The sequence below is a fragment of the Vombatus ursinus genome, unplaced genomic scaffold (genome assembly GCF_900497805.2).
Source record: "Vombatus ursinus unplaced genomic scaffold, bare-nosed wombat genome assembly UNPS02004422.1, whole genome shotgun sequence".
Classification (NCBI taxonomy): Eukaryota; Metazoa; Chordata; class Mammalia; order Diprotodontia; family Vombatidae; genus Vombatus; species Vombatus ursinus.
The window spans coordinates 950,587-973,297 of NW_020944200.1; the positions used below are offsets into that span (position 1 = coordinate 950,587).

The 22,711-nt window shown below is 36.0% G+C and overlaps 1 protein-coding gene across 2 annotated transcripts in view; it reads left to right on the plus strand.

Moving 5' to 3' along the window:
- Positions 1-21,010, plus strand: part of PROS1 (protein S) — a 112,111-nt gene extending 91,101 nt beyond the window's left edge. Inside the window, exons 12-16 of one of the 2 annotated variants that reach the window (XM_027835847.1) lie at positions 459-626; positions 2,242-2,410; positions 6,103-6,251; positions 9,973-10,198; positions 20,437-21,010. In XM_027835847.1, coding sequence (XP_027691648.1) covers positions 459-626; positions 2,242-2,410; positions 6,103-6,251; positions 9,973-10,198; positions 20,437-20,597 — 873 coding nt within the window. In that variant the 3' untranslated portion in view covers positions 20,598-21,010. The remainder of the gene's footprint in view (positions 1-458; positions 627-2,241; positions 2,411-6,102; positions 6,252-9,972; positions 10,199-20,436) is intronic. The other variant, XM_027835856.1, reaches the window with a different exon arrangement.
- Positions 21,011-22,711: the final 1,701 nt, after the last annotated feature.

The following is a 22,711-nucleotide window of genomic DNA, read 5'->3' on the forward strand; positions in this document are numbered from 1 at the left end:
TGTGTGTGTGTGTGTGTGTGTGTGTGTGTGTGTGTGTGTGTGTGTGTATGTATCTCCTGTGTAATAGATAGGACTTTTGAAGTGCCAGTTCTCCTTTACTTACTTTAAAATTTCATTCTTAAGTCACTGATTAGACAAATGTTCAATATCTTACAGTTGCCCTATACCCTCAAAAGTCCCAAATACATATGTAAACAATAACTAAAAAGGTCATCTACCCATTCTACAATATAATGCATTTCATTTTGTTTATACTCCACTTTGTAGGACACTGGGATTTTTTAAAATATTCTGTGGCAGACTGGTGTTTTTATCTGTCTTTTCCACATTGCTTTGGATTTGTGATCAAATGCTATTAATTTAATTCAAGTTTTGTTGTCTGCTCTAAGAATAATTTAATTTATAAAACCCAACATTTCACACTGCAACTAACTATAATGTATTCCTTTTGATTCTAGGTGTCTGTTGAAGAATTAGAAAACAGTATAAGTGTCAAAATAGCCAAAGAAGCAGTGATGAATATAAACAGCCCTTCACGTCTTTTCAAACCTACCAATGGTTTTCTGGAAACTAAAGTGTACTTTGCAGGATTACCTCGTACGATGGAAAATGGTCTTATGAAATTGGTAATAATTCAACCTCATAACATTTAGTACCTGTGGTATGTTTCTAGTCCTTTAATTGTTTCAAAGATATTTAAATATCAGCAATGATAGTTTGTGTAATACTTGCAGAAAAATTAATACCATAATATAGCTTAAAAACAGTTTAGGAAGGAAGGATACAAGCATTTATTAAATGTTTACTATGTAGCAGGCACCGTGCTAAGTATTGGAGATACAAATACAAGCAAAAAGACAGTCCCTGCCCTCAAAGGGCTTACATTCTAATGGGGAAAACAACATACAAAAGGGAGCTAAAACCTGGGGAAAGGGGGAAGTCTGGAAGTTAGCAGCAGTGCCTGGAATGGAAGGAATGGTGGCTGGCATAGGCCCTTCCACAAAATTGATGCTCTACAGAGAATTCACTTCTAGGCATGGCAGATGGATATTTCAGAGTGAGAAAGCCATAAGGGTACTTGGATATTTCAGGGCAAGAAGGCTCCGGGCACTGATGAAAACTCATGAATGAGACCTAGCATCTGAGGCGTGGTTTTAAAGTCTGTAAAGTCAAGATCAGAGCTAGGAGGGGAAAATGAGAATTTTTTTCATTTAAACAAAATTTGATTTGACTTTGAGCTAATATAAACTGCAGATTCCTAGGGAGAGTCAATATGATTTTGTGAAAAGGTGCTGGATTTATAATCAGTAAGCCTGAGTTCTAATGAAGGTTCTGTTACTTGCAGGCTGTGTGGTCTGTTCCAACTCTGAATCCTTTCTAATCTCTGATGTCTGATGCTTCCACTGTTTCTGAATTCTATGATAAATAGACAGCCAAGTTAGGTCCTTCCTTACTGTTTTCTTAGCTTTGGAGCTGTTTTGAGTGACTGATTATATGTATTTGTATGTCAGAAATATGTGTCTTTACTGTCTCAATGTGCTTGAAACCCTCTTGATCTGACTTTACAACATATGGATAGATGTCTGGGAGAATAACCACATTGCTGTTGCAGATTTGGGGGGTGCGGTGGGTGGGGGGAAAAATCCATTCCTTCCACCAAATTAGGCCCTTCCTTATCTGTTGTCTCCTGCCTCCACTGTCTCCAACTCTAGAACTTTGTTGACTTTATCTTTAGGACTTAGGTTTTTAAAGCTCGATGAGTTGTAACCAGTTTTCAGTTCAGCCAATGCATTACCCTTTCTGAATCCATCAGAGGAAGAGGAAGATGTTTCATAAAGACATTGCTAGCTGTTGACACTTTAAAAACCTCATCATCTCTGACTAAACTCTGTGACTATGTCATCTGATCTTGGTGGGAGAAGGACCTTACAATGATATTATATACAGTATATCTGTGTAACCAAGTGCTAAATAGTTTAATAAGGACTCAAATTTCTGTAGGAAAGGAGTTAAAAAAAATACTTTTGATTCCAATATTTTTAGCTAAATGAAAATATCTCTTAATAATTGAGAATGACTAAAACGTTGGGATGTTTTAGCAAAGAAGGGAATTTCCCTGAAAAGTGAAAACCTAGTTTGTTGAATAGTTAAACAAATACATTGTTGGTATTTTGCTTACTCTGTCCAACTTGGGTGTGTTGAAAAATTGACTTATTGATCTCTGTCCCAAATCTTATGTAGATTAATCCTCGCCTAGATGGATGTATTCGTGGATGGAACTTGATGAATCAAGGAGCTTCAGGAGTAAAAGAAATTATTCAAGGAAAACAAAACAAACATTGTTTGGTCTCTGTGGAGAAAGGCTCTTACTATCCTGGTTCTGGAGTTGCCCAATTTGACATTGACTATAGTAAGTTATTCCCTTTCTTCCAAGTTAAAGAAATTGATGCATTTAAAGTTTTGAAATTTTATTATTGATGCTATATATGTCTTTTAATAACATACCTTCTTTTAATAACTGACAATCATAAAACTATAGCTATATATTCTTATATTCATATTCAAATATTCCTACTTAATAAACCAGATTTATAGCAGAATTCTAGGGTAGCTCTAATATTTAGTCCTTATTGATGACTTATCATGGTGTAGAGGCAAACTTGGGTTCTCTAAGATTATGTCAATGGAATACAAGATGGAGAGGCATCATCAAAAGGCTGGCCACCAAATAATGAATGTTTTTGGCCCAGCAACTCATGAAATCATCTACTAAGGTGGAGAATGCTTAGGATCCATACTAATGAAGTCTCAAATATTTTGAAGTAGTAACATTTAATGAGGGAAATTTTATTCATGTATGGGATAATAGGACCATAAGATATAGAATTTAAAAGTATCTTAGTGATTGTTTAGTCCTGTGGCTCTTAATATGGAGTCTATGATCCCTCCCCAAAGGAATTTGTGGATATCTTTTGAGAGGAGAGGGTCTGTGGGGAAAATTACGTCTATTTCAACATAATTGGTTTCCTTTATATTCTTTCATATTTTACGCATCTAAAAACATTATTCTGAGGCTTTACCAGGGTGCCAAAGGGATTCATGATACAACAAATGTTTAAGACTCCTCTGGTCTATTCTGACCCTCCCAGTTTCAGTGAGGAAACAGAGGCACAGAGAAGGGACACACTTACTGTGTGTCCAAGGTCACACAATAAGTGGCAGTATTAGAATTTGAACTTTGGTTCTCTGACTACAAATCCAGGACTCTTTCCAACATATCATACAACATGTATTTTTTTTCCTAATTTATTTGGGGTTTTTTGTAATTTTTTATTTTAAACTTAAATACAAAAGAAGAAAAAAAAAGGAACTTAAGTACTAAAACTAAAATAATACAAAATAAGAAAAACAGCATTACTGTGTGCACAGCAGAACATGATAGAGAATTCAAAATATACCACAATAAATTTCCATTTCAAGAAAGTCTATATAATAAATACTATCCCTTGTGTCCAGAGCTGTCCATCTTTCCTTTGCTTCCTTGTAAGTTTTCTTTGGTTCTCTACTGTGCACTTTTTACTTTGTTTTTTTTTTTTCCCCTTTCCTCTCCCCCCACCAGAAGACTACAATTAAGTGTGGACATACAGGCATATAGATATTGTAATTGAAAAGGATTACGGACTTCGCAGTACTTTCACTTTAGGTTCCGATCTTGAGACAATGACACTTATACAAACTTAAGGAGTAATTGGGTTTATTTGATAATGCTTAAGGCGACAGAGAAGTAGGGATTAGAATAATGTACATATGCATATGATCCAGTGAATGATAATCAAAATAGAACAAAAAAAGAGTAATAAAACAGAGAAAAAATAGATACATCACCAACCAGATGAGCTCCAACACCTGACACAGCCACTGGGAGACTTCAGAAGACAGTCATTAGGGTCCTGGTTGGGAAAGTCAACAGAGTGGGCGTCCCTATCTTTGAAGCAAAGACCTCCAAAAATCCCTTTCCCAAATGGCCCTTTTTATATCTATACAAACAGTGGGAAAACAACCTTAGAACAAAGGTAGAACTTGGCCAAAGCTCCAGATGCCTATTTTTTATGTACGTATCCAAGGATGGGCCAGATCCTTGAGCACGTACATGTTTTCCTTGAGATAAGAGTTGTTCCACCCTGGTAATGTAGTTTGTTTGTTCTTTGATATTCTGTTCTCTTGGTACTCCCAGTCACACATACTAATTTTAAATTACATTCCTTATGTCAGGTCATGAGGTGGTCATGCAAGGGGCTGGGGAGGATCTCCTCATTTCCCCTTACAGATATATAGATATATACACACACATATATGCATACACACATATGCACGTATATACACATGCATAAATATATACAAACATAGAGATATATACACAAAAATATACATGTACCCATATATACATACACTGACTTACATATACATGTGCTTAGATATCGATAATCCCACCCATATATAGACTTGTACATGCATATATATCCATGTAACACCAGACTATACTTATTTATCCTCTGTTTCTTTGAGGGTAGATAACTCTTCCTTCATAGTCTAAGTCTTTCCATATTTTTCCAAGTCCACATCATCTCCTACACCACAGCAATATTCCCACCTTATACTATGTAGTAGTTGTTTCGAATAGTCCAAAACAATGTTGACAAATATGGCTGACATATAATATAGATTCTCTATTTTTCTTTTTTTGATTAAATCTATGTTAGCCTTAACTTCGTCTGAGATCATGATTATCACCCCTGCTCCTTTAAATCTAACAAATTCTACTCCTGATCCTTATTTATGTTTTGTGCTTATGTCTTATTTCCTGTCCCTCCTGACTCCTCTACTTCTACCCTCTACCTTGCCCTCCTATTACTTAACCTACCCTGCCTCCAAGGATCCCTCCCTTATCCTCTCGCCTCTCTATAAAATGCTAAGAGGTTAGCATTTTATTTTTTCTAAATTTAGAATAATTTTATACTCTTACATATATATGTATATATATAATTTTTTCCCCTCATGAACCCATTCCCAATGAAAGTAGGATTCCAGAATATTTGTATTTCCTTTAAAATATTCTTGATACTTTTTTTGAACAACAAATACTTAGTCTACTTCTTGCTCAGTCCTGGAGAATAAATCTCACTGATGGAGAATAATTCCATAAATAATTAAGCAAAATGGCCTAATAAAATAATTGTGGTTAAAAAGGAAGTTTATATGCTTTGACTGTAATCATTCACTGCCAACACTGTCCATTATATTTTACCTATTTTGTTAATTTTATTTAACATGGTTGTCTATTCTGTCATGAGAACAGAGACTTTAATTTCTCTCTATAACCAGTATCTAGCACAGAACTGTGCATAGAATTGGTGCTTAATAAATGCTTATTGAATTGAATTGATTTTACCTTGAAGATTGTCTTTGCTTCTAATGCACAATGATTGTTGTCCTAATTACATAGTATAATGTATGTTTAGAACATTTCTCTATTAAGTTATTACACTCCTCCTCTACACCCTTATGCCAGCTCCTATATTTCACCATTACCACCATCACACCTCCCTTTTTTCTTTCCCCTGAGAGGCTCAGAAAGTAGAATCAATTAAAAAAAAAAAGAAATATGGCACAGTAAACAGCTTTTTTTTCCCAATAGCAGACTATAAAATGGGACAACATTCAATATCTCTTAAGCCATAATCACTGTGAAAGGCATCTTGCTATTAAAAGCTAGTGAAGAGAAGTTAATGCCATTGTTTGAAGTTAAAAACAACCAACACAGCAAAAAGAGACAGAGATAAACTAAAGTATCAGAACCTGATTTGTATTTTTCCACTTTGAATTTTTCTAATTTGTCTCCTTTGGAGAAACTCGGGGATCTTTTGATTGCTGAGATTGGACGAAAGTGTGATCTTTCACTTGTTATGTAAAGATGCAGGTAAAATGGGCTTAGGGTAGCCAACAGATACTCTAGTCACCTTCCAAGTCATTTGGTTCTTCTGGGGAATGTCTCAATAATATCTTCATGTATGCTTCTCTCTCTCCTTGCTTCATTTGGTGCAGATAATGTGCTCATTGCTGAAGGGTGGCAGATAAATGTAACCTTGGATATCCGGCCATCTACAGGCACTGGTGTCATGTTTGCCTTGGTTTCTGGTGACACTGTTCCTCTTGCACTGTCCTTGGTAGACTCCAGCTCCTCAGAATTACAGGTGATTTTACTCTAAGTAAATTTTACATCAAAACACAGGGAAGGCAAAGGAAATTTATTCAAAGCAGCCATCGTTATCTTTTTAGCCATATTTTCAGTAGACTCAGATACACAAATGGATCTGTAATCTCAATGATATGGGTATACCCTTGATTGATGAAGATTACAATATATCCAATTAGTCAATTCAGTAACGACTTGCTCCTCGAATGAGAGGCATTAGATTAAATGAATCTTAATGGTTTTTTCAGCTTCATGATTCTCTGTTGCAATGTCATTGACCAAAATGATACCGGTACTATTACTTGCCAGTCAAATGTCTAGGATGCTGAAGAGTGGTAGTGTGGAAATGAGGACTGATGGTCCTTTTGCTTATGTATAGAGTATATGCTGCTATTTTACACCTCTCTCCTTTTACCTGGGCACAAGTTGTCATTTGATAAGCTGAGAATAAATGCTGCTAATAGAGTTTAAGACTTTTCTTATGTACCACTCATCAACACTTAACACTGTGTGACTGTGAAAAGGAAATGGAGGAGGTTTCCCTCCTTCTATTAGGAATACAGAAGGTTGGATACTCAGGACATCTCTCATCCCATTCGATTCCCATTTCTGACCACCTGAAGGCAACTGATTTTGCTTCTACCCAGTCATTAGTAGCATAATTAGAATAATTAATTTGCACTTAACTGTATTCCTTATTTCCAAGGGACTGTAATGAATGCTTAAGATTCACAAAGTATTCATGGGGAGAACATTCTAAATGAAGTTCTGGCTCTGCCCTTTTATAGCAGGCCATAAACTAGAAATTTGGTCTTTATGCAGCTAGATTCCCCACATCTACCACACTTCTGGCCATCTATACCTTGAAACTCAAGAGTCTGTGTGATCAGGAAGAAGACTAACTAAAGACAGTGAGTGGGGTCATATTTTTGTCACCTCCTCTTAAAAACTGTTCTGGAGTAGAAATCTGGTGGAGATAGTAAATCCATCATCTCAGCTTCTGGCCATAAGAATCCAGTTACTGATATCTGTCATACGGCAAACTAGAATCCTTTCTGAAAGCTATTAGACAGCATTTTGAGCTGGATACTTTTATTCCCAGATAGGAATAGAGACAACAAACATTTGAACCTACTCAGCAAAGTTTTGGGGGCAGCAAAGCTGGTATTTCATTGGTGTAGGAAACTGCCTTGACCAATGCAGATCAGTAATTTCTTGTCTCACAAAGTTGGGGAGCTCTGAGAGTTTAAGGGTCTTGTGTATAGTCAGTCAGTCAGATGTCGTGTGTCAGAGGCAGGACTTGAACTTGGTTTTTCATGATTCTGAGACCAGTGCTTTATCCACTACACACAGTGCCCAACAAAATTACCTTGTATTTGTTTTGTTTATATTTTGTATATTCTTATGCACGTGTTGCCTCTCCCAATAGAATGTAAACTGCTTGAAAGCAGGGACAATTTCATTTTTGTCTTCATATCTCTAAGACCTAGCACAGTCACAGACACATAGATGGAACTTAATAAAAGCTTTTTGATTGGCTTATTGATTAATTTTACTTAGACTTGCCATCAGCATAAACTACTGTTATCTGTGAGAGGCATTCTGGTCTCAGTGTTATGGTTACCCAGTTTTTGTGCTTTAAGAGGGAAATTGGGGGAAGGAAAAGGAAGAAGTAAAGCAATTGTGGTCTTTTAGACGTATAAACGCTTGTACTACTGTCTTATTGCTTGTATAGCTGGCTCCATTTGAAAGGAGATTAATTAAAGAAATGTAGTGTCTTCATTTTTATGTTATGATTTGTCTTAGATGGAAAAAATATAAATTGATAAATTTATGTCTAAATATAAATTGGCCTCGATTTTATATGAATAATTCTGAAAGGTGCAGGGTGGCAGAGTCTAGAGTGAATTGGAATGAAACTGGAATTTTTTGTTTAAATAGCCAGGATTAAATACAGTTACTTGACAGTTCCCTGGAATAAATGATTGGCATGGTGCTCCTCGCAATCCTTTGAAACACTGGACTCAGGGAATGAAATGAATCTGCTTGGCTTCCTCTTACTGATTCTGAGCCTGCCCACTTAGCTTTATGAAGTTTTCACCCTCTTTGTCTCTTCCCTCTCTTTTCTCCTTACTATCTTGAATTTGATGCTTTTACGTCTCATCAAGTAGGGGTAGGGATAAAAAAGAGAATTAAAACAATTCTTTTGGCTACTTGATAGCAGCTCTAATCCAAAGATGTTTGGGTTTTATCTAGAGATGGCAATCATTCAGACTGCCTCCATTAAAGCTTAACATTTCACTCTCGGCTTTGTGCATAGTAGATACCAGCTGGCAACAGGAGGTATGTTAAAGTAGATGTTCATGTTGAGATTGACTCAGGTGATGCTCAAAATGCCGTGTAATAGCTTTCAGAAAGCACTGGAAATTAGAGCACTTGGAAAGAAAAATGTGTATTGTTAAAAATGAAAGGATCATGGTGAGAAATTCTAGTAGCAACTTAGTTAATCTACCAAAGATCCTTTACTTCTTTTAACAAAACATAGATAATATATTCAGATTAAGCTTTTCTTTCACAAATTGTTTATATATACTCAACAAATTTAAAGCAATTTTTATATTTGGAGATGGATGACATGTTCATATCTTTCCCATGCTATTTCTAATATTCATTATAGCCTTTTTATATATATTTATCTTATTTTTCTGTATATTCCCCTATATGAGATCTATACACATAGAATATAATAAGCCAATGCTTCCTCCTGCCAAAAAAAAAGGATTTTACTTTGATTAACTTTCTTAAAGGTATATTTCCTCAAAGGACCAATGACATAGTCTACTAATAATGATTTGGTAATGGAAATAGATTTTATATTCAAAGAATTAGAAGTTATTGTAGTAGTAAACCAACAATTTGTAAGAACCATGTCTTTAAAGTGTATGATTATTATTAGGGATATAGCTAAGATATATTGGTCCTCTAAACTAGTGTTCCACATCTCCAGTTCTTTGGCAATGATGATACCACCTAGGGGATATTGTACTTGTGGAGACTAAAAAAGAAACTAGCAAGTCATCTTTCCTTTGTTCTTCCTTTAGTTTCACTTTTTTCCACTGTTAGCTAAGCTTTAAATACTTCTTTCTTAATATGTAACCTAGAACACACTTCTTATATATCTTTGCATATTGAAATTACTATTTTTTCTTTCAAAGTCTAACTTAGTTACTACCTCTAGTCTGAAGATTTCCCTGATTTTAACAGCTGAAGACTGGTGCCTCCCTCTTAGTATTTTCTTACAGCTTTTTGTATGGATCTCTTTATGTTTATTTGTGTATAAATTGCTTCACCCTCAATGGATTTTAAATTCCTTGTGGGTTTGGACTGTGATATTTTTATTTTTGTGTCCATTAACTATCTAAATACCTTGAACATTTTGCTGAATTGAAACAAATTAGTAGATATAAAGTTTTGACTTGTTGAGTTTTTGGAAACTATTGTGGATTGATTTCTAAGGCTAATAGGCATTTTATTGTTAACACATTTTATCACTGGCATGAAAACATTTTATCACTGGCATGAGAAGAAAATTTTCTTTTACACTTAAAGTGTTTGTTATATATACCTCCCCTGTAGAAATACAATAAAATTTAAGTATTCCATCTAAATAAAATAATTATTAATATTTGCTTACAACTAGTGTTTGTTTTGCCTCTCAGGATGTTCTAGTAACTATTGAAAATACCATTGTATCTCGGATGGAAGCTAAGAAATTGTGTACTCATGAAAACTCCAAAGTGGAACTCAGAGTCAGCAGAGGGTTGTTGGAATTGACAAATGGCTTTAAAGGAGAAACTATTTACCATGAAGATCTGAAAACAAAACTTGCTGTCTTGGACAAAGCAATGATGGGAAAAATAGCTACCTATCTGGGTGGCATTAAAGGTATTTCTTTAAAATCCTAGAGTCCTAGGGACCCCAGAGGTATAAGACTGAAATATGTGAACTAGTTGATAATATAATTAGGTGGTTTTGTAACTGGTTGAATGGTAAGGGCTCTGTCCTTAAGTACAGAGGTAAGCTATACATAAGCAAAATCATTTCCTTCACAAGTAATTATACAACCTTTACTTGAAGAACCCTGGTGGTAAAAAATAATCTAAGATCTCCTTACTTTTTTTTTACTGCAACATCAAATTACTGATTCACATTGAGTATGTAGCTTACTGAAACTTTTCAAAATTTTTTTTCACATAAATCCAACCTGTATTTGTGTAGTTGATAACCCAAATTAGGACTTTGAACTTATTCATATTAAATTTCATTTTACTGTATTTTCCTACTATTCTAACATGCTAAGAATTTTTTGGATTCTGGTTCTTTCATCTACCATGTTAGGTTTCCCTCTCTTTGTGTCAGCTGCCAATTCAGTAGGCATGCTCACTATACTTTCATCCATGCCACTGAAACAACTGTTACACAGAACAGGCACATGGACAAAACCCTGTGGTCTTCCACTAAAAGGCATTCTCTAGTTTGACATCCATCTATTTATCACTACTTTTTTTTTTTCATTTTTGGATATTCAATGGATTTCAAATGTATCTAATCATACTATTGCCCAGCTTTCTTCTTTTCATCATATCCACAAGGATAACATTAGACTTTGTCAAATACCTTACTTGAACTCCAAGTTTAATTGTGTTTATGGAAGTGAGTTACACTGTCAAAAGGATATGAGTGATGTTAATCTGGCATGATTTTTTCTTGATAATTCTCTGTTGTCTTGTAGCAATCATTACTTCCCTTTCTAAATACTTGTTAACCATTCATTTACTAATATTTCCTAGAATTTTACAGAGAATGAATGTCAAGGCAACTCAACTACTGTTGAAGAACCTACCTTCCTCCCCTTGTTGAAAATTGTAAAAACACTTGTTAATTTCTAGTCCTGAAGTACTTCTCTGATTCTCAGTGATTTCTAAGAGTTCACAGATAAAGACTCAGAAATTACATATACCAGTTCTTCAGTATCCTACAATTTATAGTTTTTCTGGGCCTGGTGACTTCAGCTTAATCTTTCTTGAATTGACTTCCTCTGTAGAATCTTGGATCATGGAATCCTAGCTATAATTTGTCTGAATTATTTGAAACCTGTTCTCCCTAAATCTAGGGTATTCTTACCTTTTCTTTAATTTTGAAATATGTTTTTCATCAAATTAGATATTATTTTCAATATATATTTTTAATAAAGAGCTGTAGGGAACAAAAGAAGGGAAGGCAAAATTATGAATTCTATTATTCCTTTTTCTTTCCTTTCTATTAATATGTCATTGGTAGATTTTTCTGTCTATTTTTTTTCATGATCCCATGGAAACTAATCACATTTAAAAGTTTTGATCAACTATGTAAAAAGAATTTATTTTTTCCTTTTCGTAGATATGATTCAGTTGGTTAGATGTAAACAAATATTTGGTACCTTTTTTTTCAGGTTGACCTGATAGTCATTGAATGGTATTGTAACAGTTAAAATTAAGGTACTGAGGTACTACAAAGTTCCAAGCATAATCAATTTATTAGTAAAGCACAAATTTATCAATATATAGGATCTCAACTTCCCCAGCAAAGCTAAAACCCCAAATAAGGAGGATAGCTCTCTTTTATAGTTTTAGGAAGTACAGAAAATAGGAAAGCCAGCATGATAGATGGGAAAAAATGTGTTTGGACGGAAATTGGGAGTGGATGCTAACAACAACCCCCTTCTTCCTTGGTATGACTAAGAAATGGTCATTGAGTTCAGCTGCATCTGCAAGGACTGAGATAACAAATCAGACTTCTTTGGATAACAAACTAGACGTCCTTGAAGGATAGCTTGGTGGTATAAAGATACTAGGCCAGACTCCCTGGTGTCCACTTGTCTGCTTCAAAGATAACTAATTTCCTTGACTGAACAATAGAACAGTGATTAACAGGAGAACTGGATTTCTAAATTTAACTCTTTATAGGCCAGCTAAATTTCTGAATTAAATTCAGAAACAAAGAATAATGACTTAGTTAACAAGACAAAATCAATTAACTAAATCAATTAAAAAAGATACAATAAATCTGGTTATTTCAGTATCCTTCATGATCCGATGAAAAATAATTGTGTTTCGTGGTATGTGGCTAAATAAAATAAAAAGCATCTATTTTTCATTTTCACAGATAAGATGTAATTTGTTTAGATATAATCTAATATTAATATTTGGTAAGTTTATTAATTGATTAGCCTGATATAATAAACATTTTTTCTTTTTGGGAAAAGACATAATTTTTGGATCATCCATGTTGTAGTAGGAAGTATATTTCCATTATGTGTAGGTAACTATATGAAACCATTTCATCTGATTTGATGAGGATTTTTGGAGAGGTAGAGCATTTGTAATTGGTTATAATTTTTAATCCAAATAGAGACTTAACAACAAAATACTAAATAACAAGTGGGCCATAGGATGCCATTGAATCACAGAAACAATGAAAAATTTTATGAAACAAAATTATAATGGTGAAACAATATACCCAAATTTTTGGAATATAGCTAAAGCAGTCCTTGGGGAAAAATCATAACCCTATGAGTGTATATTAAAAATAGAAAAAAGTATTAAGTAAGTATGTATTTTTTAAAATTTGAAAGCCAATAAATAAACACACCTAAAAGAAGCACAAAAGAAGAGATATTAAAAATTAGAGGACAAAAAGATAAACTTGTTATATTATACAGGCTCATTTTTAGGATAGTGGTATAATGAAAAGTTCCAGTTATTATAGCATGGTGCTGTGAAAATAAGAATTGAACTGACAGTCAGGAGACTGAGCTCAAGTCATTTATCTTCTTCTGAGCCTCAGGTTGCATCTTTGTAAAGTAGAAGTAATACTTGTATTACTTATTTCACAGGGTTGTTTGAGGAAATCCACTTTGTAAATTATAAAGCACCACGTAAATGTGAAGTAATAACAGTAATAAGAATACATAAATTGTAATAAATAAATATAATAAAAATAACAAATAGTCATAAATAAAAGTAATAATACTATTTGGACTTAAGATGTATTCGTTTTAGAATTGGTTTGAATTTTTAAACATTGTCTTTGGCCTTCCATTGCAGAAACAACACTAAATTGCCACCCCCCCCAATCCACATTAGAACTACCAACACACATGCCAGCCTTCTCATTACCACAAGATCTTTATGAGAATATCCTGTATATTCATGGGGCAGGTAGGTGGTACAATGCATAGAGTGCTGGGTCTGAAGTCAAGAAGACTCATCTTCCTGAGTTCAAATCTAGCCTCAGACAGTTACTAGCTGTGTGACGCTGGGCAAGTCATTTAACCCTGTTTGCCTCAGTTTCCTCATCATTAAAATGAGCTGGAGAAGGAAATGGCAAATCACTCCAGTATCTTTGCCAAGAAAACCCCAAATAGGGTCACAAAGAGTAAGACATGACTGGAAACAGTTATTCATTCATTGATTACAACATTAATGAGAAAGGAAGCAGGCAAGCATTCCAGGCAATTTTCTCCAGTGAGCCACATTCTTATGTGATAAGTGATTACTCGTCAGTCATAGCTGATTGAGAAGTGAAGAAAATCTAAGATTCTGCAGTGTTTGTTGTTTATTGACATCAAGAAAACATGACTCATTCATGCAAAAAGCAGCCTTGAAGGATCTCCTCAGAAAAGACAATTCCCTCTGATTACATTAAAAACCTACAGGATTCCCAACCTGTTCTGCTTTCTTCCTAAACTTTCTCCTGTGGAACCTAGTTTCCTGTGTTAGTAAAGACTGTCTTTGCCTTCTCCCGCTCTTTCATCTGCCATAGTCATTTATCAAATTCTGTTGATTCCATTTTTACTGTATCTCTTATATCTCCTCTTCTAGCCTTCCAATAATGTCACCCTAGTATTAGTCTTCATTACCACAACGACTCTTCAGATTAGCAACTAATGGCTTCTTATAGGTCTTCCCATCTCTACTCTCTCTCCTCCAAATTATCCTTAGTACTTCTCCCCAGAAAAATCTTTTTTTTTTCAGCCTAAGACAAGGTTTATTAGAACATCCTTCATATTGGGCAGACTCTTAAGGAGTCTGAACATTAGTGAGCTATTGGCTAGATTTTAAGAATCTGAGCAGAGGCTAGATTATAAGAATCTGAGCATCTTAACAGAGACAAGATGGCCCTTATATACAGAAAGACTGTGGGAGAGATCTAGGAGTGGCCAAGTAGTTTAGGGTGACGAGAGGAGGGGTCTAAGGAGGATCTGGATAGGAGTGGCCAGTAAGCTGGGGTGAACAGAACTGCAGGGACCTGGACCACGTGGACAAAGGAGAATGATAGGATTAGGGTGGGTAAGTGACTAGGGGTTATTGGAAGGTATCAGAACAGAATTGGGAGATTGGGCTTAGCCACAATGAAAGGTCAGTTGATAGGATTATTGCCCCAAGTGAGTGAGATTTGGCCAGGGGGGAAAGTCCAGGGTTTTTCCTTTTTGGGGTTCAGATCCCAAAGACATGGTCTTTTCCTTTTAGAGGTTCAGATCCCATTCAGATCCCATCATTCCCCCCTCAAACATAATGGGACCCAAATTTTTGGGGGGTAAGAGACGAAGATCTTGGTTTCTGAAACTGCTTCCTGCTGGCAAGGGATATAGAACTGTCTCTGCCTTGAGGGGGCCCCAAAGAGGTTGACTGGAACTGAGCACGGACTGCATCCGGGGGAAGATGGGGGGACATAGGCTGTTTGCCACTGTTTGCTACCAACTGTAAGTGAATGGCCTGAAGTCTGGAACACACAAATCTGACAGAAAAGACTGCAGGGCCCAGATATAGGGAGAAGTACAAGTGTAATAGCTTCATTAAAATCATTTACATTTGACCTGCAGGATTATCTGATCTTGTTACTTTTTCTAAAGTTTAAGTCAAAACAGCAAGATCTCACACACTTGCATTTATCTTTCACTGACCACTTGCTCTGATTATAGAAATTTGCTATAAAAGGATAAAGCAGGGACTAGATTTAGGGCCCAAATAAGATAGGATAAAACAGCCTTAGCTCTGTTAGGATTCAGATAATTTAGTTTTCCAACCATACAGTATCAAATCCACCTCATAGCCAGACTCAGGAATAGCCAGATGGGTAACCTTTCTTTTCAAAAAAACATAATGGGGAAACTGAGTCAGGAGGCTCTCATCTTAGACCGAGGCTAAAATTGTCCTCTCAGCTTTTCCAGATGCTGACTTCCCACATTCTCTCTGAGTAGGTTGTGGCATTTCTCGCAGATTACTGATTACTGATGAATTATTATGATCCATCAGACAACTCAAAATAAAATCCCATGAGCTTTTACCTCAAACAGCAAGTTTTGCTAATTAGCTTAAGAAAAACTTTTCCAGGATTTACATCTCAAATTTAAATTTGTCCTGGTGTAAAAAGCCAATCATTAGAGATTATTTCTATATACTTGCAAATTCTAAGCAAACCAAAACCCAAACATGCTTTTTCACAAGTTTACACATTAAAACATAACCAACAATAGCCAAATTGTTTTAGCTGTAACCAAATTATGAAAAGTTGCTTGACATAACTGATACAAAAAGTTCATCAATTTGAAACTTGAAACAAACCCATTACCAGTTACACAGAGAATCAACATCTCATCATTAACAGTTAAAACTACAACTTTAAAAGAGCGTACTTATCCAAGTTTGGAGGCTAGCTTCTTTACCTTGAGCAGGATGTGCTGAACCTGGGTGATGCTTCCAGGCAAAGGTTGCCCCAGGGCCCAAAGCCAGTGCCAGTGGGGTCCATGCTGTAGTGGGCAAATTCAAGGTGGGGGGAGGGGGAGGGTGAAACTCTCTTCTCTTATGAGAAAAATTAACAAGTACCCTCTTGACTCAAGGGAAGGGAGTGGGAGAAGGGAGTGACCAGGGTTGTAAGGAGGTGTTTCAAAACTCCTATAATGATCCATCACAAAACTCCCTGTAACCTCCATGAAGGAGGATTCAGGGTGTAGAGGGAAGGAAGTAAGGAAGTCTCAGGGAACCAAAAAGCACCTGCAGTTTTCCCAGTTCCTTAGCACCAAGAGAATTGACAGAACTGGGCATACACTTCCATATAGGGCATCTGTCCTTGTCCTCTATGCTGAGGAACATGGACCAGGTTCATGACCTCAAACTGAACCAATGGATTGAGAGCTTAAGAGTGTCAGGCTGAGTATGAGAAAGTTTTGTAACTATCTGCCCAAAAAGCACCTCCAAGCCTTCCCAGGTGCTTAGAGAGCAGCCCCAACTGCAGGGCAAGAAAGAAGTAGGGGGGACTTACATACCTTCCAATCTTGGCTTGAGAAGAACTTGGGGTTAGGCAGTTTTCCCCATATAGGCCACCAAAATGTTGAGGTTCAAGGGCTTATGGGTGCTGGGACCCCAAAATCACAAAACATGGGTCCTGCCTGAATGAATTCGACCCAAGCCTTCTTTCAGCCAAAGACAAGGTTTATTAGAACATCCTGTTGTATTGGGCAGACTTTTAAGGAGTCTAAATATTAGTGAGCTATTGGCTAGATTTTAATAATCTGAGCTAAAATCTTTTTTATGCATAGATTTAGTCATATCATATATGGGGATGGGGATGGGGGGTGGGGGGTGTACAGCTTAGTGGCACAGTGATTAGAATTTCAGCCCTGGAGTCAAGAGGATGTGGAGTTCAAATCCAGCCTCAGACACTAACTAGCTATGTCACCCTAGGCAAATCACTTAACCCTGCTTGCCTCAGTTTCCTCATCTGTAAAATGAGTTGGAGAAGGAAATGGCAAACTACTCCAGTATCTGTAAAACCCCAAATGGAATTATGAAGAGTTCCAACTCTTTTGTAGTTACCTATTGCTTATAAGGAAACCTCGAAATTCTATATTATTCAAAGCCTTCCACATTCCATTCCACCTTTACAAGCTCATCTCATGATATAAGCCTTATATACTTTACCCTGCAATCAAAATGTTTACTTTTATCCACTTTCATTTGTGTTGAGAAATAATCCATTAAATGATCCATGATCTAAAATTAATAATATTAATATTTGCATCATGCTTACTATGTGCCAGGTACTATACTAACCACTTTCAAATATTATCTAATTTGATGCTCACAACAGCCTTGGGAGGCAGATGCTATTATTATCATCCCCATTTTACAGATCAGGAAACTGGGGCAGAGACTATGTGACTTAAGGAGAGTCACACAGCTCATAAGTGTCTAAGGCTGGATTTGAACTTGATCTTCATAATTCCAAGCTTGATAGTCTTATCTACTGAACCACCAAGCTGAACAAATTATATTGCCTCTAACGTGGTCCTCGTTTGTGTGCATTTGGCCTGGTTCAGCTGCTCTTCATGTTTTTGTTTTCTCTAGATCCACTTCTGCTTCCACATGTAGCACAGAAGAGGCTAATATTGGAAGCCACATGTGGTAGCTTCCCTCTCATTGATAGAGGGAGCTGTCTGTTAGAGAAACCTTAGAAAATGTTTTCTTTTTTTCATCAGTTTGCTGTCTTGATTTTATCCTTAGCAATTCTTGGGATATTATAGTTAAACTACGTCTTGTGACAACGTTTTAATACATTTATTTTACCTCCACCACTTCTTGACATTCTGTAAAGCAATATTGATCATAATCTTTCACCATTCTCTACTTGAAGATTTTGGAAATTAATTTTATTATAAACTGGTGCTGCTGTTGGCTGCACTATCTCTCCGCTTAACAAGAAGATCAAGTGTTTTTTGGCTGAGGTAGTTTCTGGACTCTTGGTTTCCTCATTGTGGCAGTTGTTTTACTTTAATTTTCAACCAATTAAATGTTAAAACTTAAAGTTGATGATAGTCAATTTCAGATTGTTTAAATAGGTCACCATGGATTGTTTTGATTAAATACTATATCTTTTCATTTATATTTTATATATATAAATTATATATATTTTTATATATACAATTTTGTGTTTGTTTGATCTCTGCTATAATGTTAATGGTATAAAAATTTTGATTCAGAATTGACTTCTACATCAGAAATCATTTGCTTCCTACCTATTAAGGTATATTCAATTTCACTTTTTTTGTGATTATTTAGTGATCACCATATCAAGTACCTCTCAGAGCTGGGAGGGAGAGCTAAACCACTGCATGACAGTGTCAAAATCCAAAAGAAGCTTCATGGGCTAGAACGTTGGGCTGAATATAAACTCCACAAATATAAGATGAGGAAGACATGGATAGACAAAAGATCCTCTGAAAAAGATCTAGTGGTTTTAGTGGACTTCAAACTCAATATGTGTCAGCAGTGAGTTGTGGTAGCTAATTTGTGACTCTAATCTTATCACAATTCATGTAAAAAGCTCTCAGTGCATAAGCTCTTTCCATGGATGAAGATCATCAACTCATCAATAATTTAGTCTTATAAAGTTGTCTGGAGCACTGTGAGGTTAAGTGATTTACCTTTGTTCACAAAGATAGTATGAGTCAAGAGTCAGGGCTTGAACCCAGGTCGTTCTGACTTCATAACTGGCCTCCTAACCATATGATTCAACCACCCTGACTCATAATTACATAAAAATATTGAGATCTACCAATATGAGCTCCAGATTTTCTGTGCAACATCTAGGAATAACTACTTCAAGCAGTGTTGGGTGAAAGAAACAAAGCAAAGAGACACTAAGAAATGGGAAGCATTGAGCACTTAGGCTAAAACACAATACACTCCATCCATGTCCTCTGGGCTTTCTGTCTGGCTTGTCCCCCTTGCATTGTTTCCCACCTTCACTCCAGCTACTGACCTCTTTAACTTCTTTTAAGTCCTAACTAAAATCCCATCTTATATAGGAAGCTTTCCCCAACCCTTCTCACTTCTAGTGCTTTCCCTCTGTTCGTTAAATTTTTTTTTCCTATTTGTCCTGTATATAGCTTGCTTTGTATATATTTGTTTGCCTATTATCTCCCCCATTAGATTGTATGCTCCTTGAGGGCAGGGAATGTCTTTTGCCTCTTTTTGTATCTCTAGCACTTACATGCTTAATAAATGTTTATTGATTGATTGATTTGTTTGGCATGGGTCAGATATAAATGTGTGTATATGTATGTTAGTTATCTAAATGGTATGTGAAGAACTGGCTATAAATGGTTTCAGGGACTTAAAGATTAGAAAAAATGAAGATGACTCTGAAGTCCTTTGAAATGCCAACAGTGGTTTGATGATCAAGTAATTTGACAATGGCAGGGTTTAGGTAGAGATAAATATGAGCTATGTCTTTTCTTAGTTAAGTCCAAGATGTCCTTTAGGCCAAGAAATTTGATAGAAAAATGTGGAGCTTCTCCACTTCTGTGGCAGGAGTTGTGTCAGAACTGGATTTTAGCTAAATTATATTTGGCAGAACAAATTATAGCTGCAGAAAAGTTCATCTCAGAAACAGGGTATAAGAATATGAAGAGAAACAGAAAATATTCACTGTGAGAATGATGTAGTCAGGATGCCAAAAGAGAAAGCAATAGGAGATTATTTAAAAAGAAAAAGTGAACCTTGAGGGAGCCCTGAATATCTCAATACTGCATTTGTTGATGACACAGAAAAAAAGTGAAGAAGATAAAAGATTGAGAAAAAGACTCTTCAAATTAGCCCTAAGAGTCATTGCAGAAGAACTATTTGTCCTCAAGAGGATGATAGATTTTTTTCTTTTTTTGTAACCAAATTCTTAATGTGAACTTAGGCAGCAAGAAAATGTAGCTTCAGGGAAATTGGCAAATCTGTTTTTCCCCAATCATAAAAAGAACAGTGATTTTCACATATTTCTAAAGTCTTCCACATTTTGGTTTTCAAATTAAAGTATTACATTGATTGACTGCTTCCCTACTTTTAAAGAATTTAATTGGTAGGAAAGAAAACCTCAGAGAAATGCATGCTGCTTTTCTACTCTAAATCTGACATGTGTGGATAGAGAAGATAACGTTTATATAATTAATGAATATATTTTATGCAGAATTGTTGATTTTTCCTTGAGGATGAGCAGCTGATTTGGAAATGGGAAGTTTGAATGTTCTTTACTAATCTGGAAAATAAATAAGATTCTACAAGTCGTGATGATCTAATATTTTGTTTGTGCAGATGTTCCTGTTAATGCTACACTGGTGAATGTCTTTTTCAATGGATGCATGGATGTGAAAATTAATGGCAAAGAGCTGGATCTGGATGAAGCTATCTTCAAGCAGAATGATATCAGATCTCATTCATGTCCAACAGTTGCAAAAAACCCAAACACTTTTTAAAGCCCCTTTCCTCTACAAGATAAGATTTTTTTTCCCTCTGTGTGACTCAAGTTGCAACGTAAGCTGAACAGCATCACTTGGAATGAGCTGGGGGGAGGGATTATTTTCAAACCACTTTGACCCTCCCTAGGTAGAAAAAGCATGCTCTTTACAGAAAGAACAAAACTACTTTTGTGATACAAATAACTTTTAAAAAATTCTTACCTCTGTTGCCATTAATAACTTAAAATAATGAAATGCAAAGAATTTTTTAACTTTGATTTTTGCCATATTTAGTGTTGTCTGTATCACTTTTCTATTTGAAAAAAGTCAAATTTACTTTTTGTTTCCATTAAATAATTTTGTGTTTGGGTATTTGGATTTTTCATATGACAGGAGAAATATTTGTTTTCTTTTTCATGCTATATAAAAAAGAAATAAAGTGAACAACAGCACTAAAACATGACTGCATGTTATTGCTTATACATGCTTATTTCCCTACTGTTTGCAAAATAGAGTCTAGCTTATAAGATTTGACAAGTCAGTGAGGCAGATTGTTATTGTTTAGTCATTTTCATCATGTCCAACTTTTCATGACCCTATTTGGGATTTTCTTGGCAGAGATACTGGAGTGGTTTGCAATTTCCAGCTCATTTTATAGAGGAGGAACTGAGGCAAATCATGAAGTGACTTGCCCAGGGTCACATAGCTATTAAGTGTCTAAGGCCAGATTTGAACTCAGGAATATGAATCTTCCTGACACCAGGCCAAGACTTATCCACTGCACCGCCTCGCTGCAAAACCTGTTACCAAAGTCTTCCACTCCCCTTCCCCCATGACCTATCAAACTTTTATCTTTCTTTCTTGACTGACTTAGAAATTGCTGGGCCACTGCCAGTCATCTTGACTCTTGCCTTGCCTTGCCACTGGACTGTGATGACTCTGGAGGAAAGAGTGAGGCTGATGACTTTGCATAGCTCTGGCTCACTTAAATTGAATTCACTCAAAAGTCAAGACATCATTCTTGTGATGTTTTTGGTCCTCTTGATGAGCAAGTCTGTGAGTAGTAGCAGCCCTCTGGGAATCCAAACTGCTAGTTCCAGTTCAAGAATGCTGCTGTTTCTTCTCCTCTTTCCCATCCCTCTTGCCATATGTGGTCCCTCTCTAAAACCCAAATCACTCTGGCTTTCATGGAATGGCCAATAATAGGCGCCAGCCCAAGTTTTTGTGACATTATTTGGTTTTAAGTGCAAATAGCAATTTATTTTTTCTGTTCTGGCCAGAAACTCTGAGGTCTTCCTCTTCCAGAGTGATATTTTTGTGATGGCATACTAAGCCATATTTTATCTCAATTCTTACTTAGCCCTTAGTCATCGAATGGGTATTGCCTCAGACAAACTGAGACCTGGAAAGACCTTAATTTAAAAAGGCAAGGGAAACTCACTGCATCCCTGGGTCATCGCCAGTTGTCTTGACTCTTGTCTTGCCACTGGACTCTAATGACTCTGGAGAAGAGAGTGAGACTGATGAATTTGTACAGCTCTGCCTCACTTAAATCCAATTCATTTACAAGTCAAGACATCACCCTCATGATGTCATCGGCCTTCTTCCAGAAGGAAGGACAAACAACCATAAGAAGGAGACTTAGAAACCTCACCCTGCATATTTGTTACTTGGGAGTAGTCGTCTTTTCCCTTCTTATTAGCAAATTAGCAAGTTTAACCACCGGGTGGCATTGTTAGCCACTAACCTGATTCTGTTCCACAAAAAGGCCTTACTATACTTACTCTGGAACAGGGGTTCTTAAACTTTTTTGCGTGTCATGGACCCCTTTGACAATCTGATGAAACTTATGGACAGAATAATGTTTTTAAATGCATAAAATAAAATATATGGCATTAAGAAGGACGCTAATTGTATTGAAATACAATTATAAATTAAAAAAAGTAAGTTCATAGACTTCAGTTTAATGATTCCTGATATAGTAATTATGGAACTGAACCCCCCTTAGCAGAAGTGTGGGAAAGTGCTGACTTCTCTATGGTTCTTATAAGATAAATAACTTTCTATATATACTTGACCCTCCCTAACCATGCCTCTCTCTTTGTGACTGTGCCAAGTTGTTATAATGGGTG